This window comes from Argopecten irradians, chromosome 2 (assembly GCF_041381155.1).
Source record: "Argopecten irradians isolate NY chromosome 2, Ai_NY, whole genome shotgun sequence".
NCBI classification, from domain to species: domain Eukaryota; kingdom Metazoa; phylum Mollusca; class Bivalvia; order Pectinida; family Pectinidae; genus Argopecten; species Argopecten irradians.
This window is the reverse complement of record NC_091135.1, coordinates 40,762,622-40,768,096: the sequence shown is the minus strand read 5'-3', so window position 1 is coordinate 40,768,096 and position 5,475 is coordinate 40,762,622. Positions and strand designations below refer to the sequence as shown.

Genomic DNA, 5,475 nt, shown 5'->3' with positions numbered 1-5,475 from the left:
TTGGGACCGCAATGAACCCTGGGAGAGATTGATTTTTGTTATGTCCATTAAAAAATGAAATTTACATTGTAAATCAAACCCCCCCCCATATTGGATGTAGATATCTATCAATTTTAGAAAATATTTCATTTTTATTTTTATGCATGGTTCAAAACTGGGGCTTTCCACTTATAAAGATATGGACCGGTCCAGGCTGTCCTAGGCCGTTTTCGATTATACGGTTTGACTGGTTGGACCTATTAGTACGTTTATTAATTAAAGACGGACCTGGTGATTTTATACTGTTTTCAGACGAGCATTGGCAAAGCCCTCACAGGCCTGTATTAAATACTGCAGGTCCGTCAGGATTTATAAATGAAATAATTACTTTAACCAACGGTCGAACCGGTTGTTCCGAATATTTAGGCCTAACGTTGTAGCTAAATCCGGTGTACTAAAACTAAGTGTGTTCGTTTCGGTACATCGGAAAACAACATTTACCTTCTGCAATTAATAATGTGTATTTGTGTAAAGAGGGGAATAAATAGAACTTTAGAGGTTAGTTAAAAATAATGAACATTACAAAATGTCCACAATAACTCGTAATATATGTGGTCAGCGATGTATCCGGTTACGAGGTGCATTCGTTTCGATATTGGCGGATACCGATTCTGAAGGATAGGTCAAGGGCCGTTTTCTATTATGCGGTTTGACTGGTTGGACCAAATTGTCCGTTTATGAATTAAAGGCGGACCTGGTAATTTTATATCGTTTTCAGACGAGCCTTGGCAAAGCTCTCACATGCCTGTATCATAAACTGCAGGTCTGTCAGAATTTATACTTGAAATAAAGACTTTTACAAACGGTCGAACCGGTTGTTCCGAATAAAAGAAAACGGACGAGCTGAACGAGTTATATTATTCCTCAGCTGAACCGGTCGACACTAGCAGAGATGCTATTTAAGTTGACACACATTCCGTTATGCTTGTTTCGTAACAAGCACACTGTTTTGAAATTAGGAAGGGTGATCTCATGTCGACTAGAAGACTCTTCTCGAAATTATTGGACGGTAGGTTCTAATGAAATCGTCAGAAATGTCATTCAACTGCCCTTTGGCTTTGCTGTTTCGCGTTAGTCTAGGCCTAACGTTATTTAGCTAAGTATTTTGGGCTAGGGTGAACAGCAATCAGGGTTTGTACATCAGCAATCAGGGCTGGTAGGTTAGTAGACATGATTGTTAGGTCAATAACAAGACTAGTAAGTGAGCAATCTAGATTTATAGGTCAGTAGCACATTAAGTATAAGGGTTGGTGGGTCAGCGATCAGGTAGATAGGTAATAAACTCCAACAATGTTAGAGGTTAATACATCGAGATACTTTTAACAGTGCGTCGTGTCGCATATCCAACCAATGTAATCGGGATGGAATAAGACCTCATACACGTGTTAACGGTGTAAGAGTAGTCAATAGGTAACGTTACTCGTTAACAGTTAGGTCAGCAATTAGGGTTTGGTGAGTAATAGCAATCAGGGTTGGTAGGTCTGCACTCGGATTTGGTATATCAGCAATTAGGGTTGGTAAGTCAGTTATTAGAATTGGTAAGTCAGCAATTAGGGTTGGTAAATCAGCAATTATGTTTGGTAAGTCAGCAATTATGTTAGGTAAGTCAGCAATTAGCGTTGGTGAGTCAGAAATCAGGGTTGGTATAATCCTAAATGCAGACCTACCAACCCTGATTCCTGACTCACCAACCCTAATTGCTGACTTACCGAACATAATTGCTGATATACCAACCAATGGTAAGTCAGCGATTAGGATTATTAGATCAGCAATTACCCGGTAGGATAGATGAGTCAGGTCAGGGTTGGTAAGTCAAACATTAGAGTTGGTAAGTTATTAGCAAGTAGGGTTCGTAAGTTGTCAATTAGGACTGGTGAATTGGTGCGTCAGCAATTTGGTAGGTTAGCAATCAGGGTTGGTAAGTAAAAAAATTAGGGTTGGTAGGTCAGCAATTATGGGTTGGTAGGTCAGCAATTAGGATTAGAAGGCCAGACATTTTAAGTGGAAGGTTAACAATTAATACTCTATTCAGTACTTTGTAATTTGTTTATATTTTAAAGGGACAATTCAGTCTAATAGAACCTTAAAATTTGTACATATATAGGAAAATACCCAGTTCTAATGGAAATCAGATCAGACGGTTTTACTGTGATATGCCAGAAAAGCCCATGGTGGTGAAATGCATATGAAATGTTCAAACTTGCTCGCTGGCCGCCATTACACATTGTGGTCGAACATCTTGTATGCCGAACCCTGTCCCTTGCTCTTAGAGTAATGCTACTTTTGTTTAAAACTGCTCAAATCGCCCTGACAGTAGTGTGTTTACTTTATTAGGTGAAATGTCTTGACTAAAAATCATTTTATCACCTCCACAGTGGTTATGTAGTTCATTTGTTTAAAATGCGTGACTTTGGCTCGGATATGGGTACAGCGCACATATTGTACCTGCTTAATCGTATTGATCAGTGATTTGTAATTACAACAGTATCAATATAGATACTAAACAATGACGTGGAATTTTTCAATATTTTATGTTATATGCTTCATAAGAAATGTAGAATAATACATTTATGCCATATTTTGCTTCTTGGTTATGTAAAAGAATTATCCTGAGTGAATTGTCCCTTTAAAGAAGTTGTCCCAATTTTCTTTAATTTTTATATTTTACTCTGAGACACTATGGTTTTCCTAATTTTTGGATGTACATTAGTAAAACACCCTGCATCATGTCATATGCCACCCTCAATACTCCAGGGGTTACCATTACTAACATAAAATCCACCCTAGCCCAAAATACTCTGGCCCTGACATCAGACATAGACATTGTATTACCACCCAGAAGTGCCACTTACCTTTTAAAAAAATGAATAATTTATCTACCCGTAGCAATCCATAGAGATTTGAGTCGATTTACATATTATGAGAAAATGGCTACGGTGTGGAGGGAAATAGTTGCGGAAAAGAAACTATACTGTATTGATGTAATATAACGTGCATGCATGATCGTAAAAGGCGACTAAATTTAGGATCTTATCTTTCCTCTTCTTTCTAACTGACTTTATCTTTCCTAATGTCTCTCTTGGCACTTTTGGCCTTGAGTTGAGAGTTCGTTCCTGTGAGGAAGGCTCTGGGTTCTGTCCTCTGGTCGAGACACACCAAAGTCTATAAAAGTGGGAGTTTCTGCTCCTGCTTAGCGCTCAGCATACAGGGAGTGGGACGACTGGTTCGCCCGTTGTCAGTGTAATGTGACCGGTTGGGGTGTGTTGCTTGGTGTCTTCGGCGGCACGCTTCAGTGATATAGCACTATAAAAAGGGCAACAGCTCCTCTATACAAGAAGACACTACATGAATATCCGCAGTCTCCCAAGACACGCACCTCTCACAACATACACGCAACACACAGCATACATGGGAGGCCGTCCTTTCACGACCATAGCTGTTAATTGGACGTTGATTAATCAAACAAACAAACAAACAAGTGTTGGCGAATTCCACGTCCTCTGGCCCTACACCAGACATCTGTCTGTCGTAATGTCTGAGTCTGGTGTCAGTACCAGAGCATCCTCGATACTCCAGGGGTTCCGATCACTTACGATCTCTACACCCCTGGACTATCTCATAGTGAAATTGAAGGCAGCTCAGCTGAAAACATTTGACCAATCACAGGCCAGCAAAGATTTCCTTTGAAGACTACAGAGAGAGCGACGCCTAACATCAGAGTCACACAGTCAACCACAATGTACCGTTATACGGTTCTTTTGATGTACATCAAAGGACTAAATTACCTGTTCTTTCCAGTTGCCTCCAGTTTTACTATGAGATAGTCCAGGGGTGTAGAGATCGTAAGTGATCGGAACCCCTGAAATATCGAGGATGGTACCAGAGTGTCATGGGTGTTATTCACTCCTGGACTATCTCATAGTAACCTGGAGGCAACAGAACAGGTAATTTAGTTCTTTGATGAACATCAAAAGAATCATATAACGGTACACTGGTTGACTGTGGCTTTGAAGTTGAGTGTTGCAGCCGTCTCTCTCTCTAGTCTTCAAAGGATATCTTTACATGCCTGTGATTGGTCAGATTGTTTCTTCTGAACTACCTTCTGTTTTACTATGAGATAGTCCAGGGGTGAATATAACGTCAGTATTAAATAGTAACCCATGGAGTATCGAGGATAATAATAATGATATGGGGCTTAGGTTGATTGTTGACGGACAAGGGATGGCCTTGAGTGACATTGTCATAGCTATATCTAAATGTATGCTTTCTTTCTTATTTACAGTCACCTGTCCAAGAAACAGTGTCTAGATGTATTGCAGCGAGAACCAAATTATTAGAAAATCACACTTGGATGATTCACAAGGTTCCAAAGAGAAATTTCCTTCAGCGTGAGCCAGAGGATAAGCCTTTTTTTAAATCAAACCCTAAGAAAGATGGCTTACTCGAAAATAGATATGAACTCATTTATGTAAACGATACATACTTAATATATAAACGCTGTTTAGACTTATTGTTGGCAGTGTCATTAATATTTTTACCGTTTCTTTGCTATCTTATATATACAGACACTGAGACTAAAGATGTGGACTTAAGCAAACCTATGGAGATACCTACAAAATATCGAAGTTCCTTAGGTTTTTTTGCAGTTTACGTGCCTGTGTATTTTAGGTGTGTAGCAACATTGCGCAGAAGCCCATATCGCATGTACAAACTACGCAATACCCATGGACTTGACTCACAATATGTGGCCATCTTGCCAGACAGAATGATTTTTACCAAGAAGTTACCCTTCAGTTTGGGTGAATATAAGGAACTTCCGGAACCTCTTGGATTTGTGCACAGACTGTTACATGGGAATACTTACATCAAGGACAAGAGTTACATGATATCTGAAGATTGCTTTGTATCTCCACACTATCATAATGAATTGAATGGTTTCTTCTAGAGTCCCAACAGCTTCAGGAAATTGTAATTATAGATGATAACGCTTTTAAGAATGTAATAAATATGTTGACTGGGTTTGATAAAATATTGTTGTGCAGAGTTTTGTAGTGTAACGATATAAGAATCTTTCATATGTGGATATGAAGGATAGGATATTCTACCTGAATTTCACAAAATGTAGTAAAACCTGAGGCTTTTTTTTTTACAACATTTGTGATCCTGAAGGTAGGATTAATAGAATATTTCCCAACCTAGAGGGTGTGACAACAAAATCACAACCTGAGGGGTAATTCATGAACATTCAGGAATTCCCACGAGGGTTGTGATATTGTTGTCACACCCTCATAGGTAGGGAATGATTCTTTTTTTCCCATATACAAAAAAAAGATGACATAATATCCTAAAGAGAAGCATTTTCACCATGACATGATCATGGTTCCGTTGTCTGCACATCGATATTGATGACGCCATCGACAATACACGTCACGGTCA

At 39.1% G+C, this 5,475-nt stretch overlaps 1 protein-coding gene across 1 annotated transcript; it reads left to right on the top strand.

Annotated features, from left to right (window-relative positions):
- Window positions 1-737: 737 nt before the first annotated feature.
- Window positions 738-5,068, top strand: LOC138315492 (uncharacterized). The gene is made up of 2 exons (XM_069256551.1): window positions 738-1,048; window positions 4,322-5,068. Exons 1-2 carry the CDS (start codon window positions 932-934, stop codon window positions 4,982-4,984), a joined length of 780 nt encoding a protein of 259 aa, XP_069112652.1. The 5' UTR covers window positions 738-931; the 3' UTR covers window positions 4,985-5,068.
- Window positions 5,069-5,475: the final 407 nt, after the last annotated feature.

Coding starts and splice junctions, on each gene's coding strand:
- LOC138315492 (XM_069256551.1), top strand. CDS start 932: ATGCTATTTAAGTTGACACACATTCCGTTATGCTTGTTTCGTAACAAG. Junction 1,049..4,321: donor CTTCTCGAAATTATTGGACG/GTAGGTTCTAAT, acceptor TCTTATTTACAG/TCACCTGTCCAAGAAACAGT.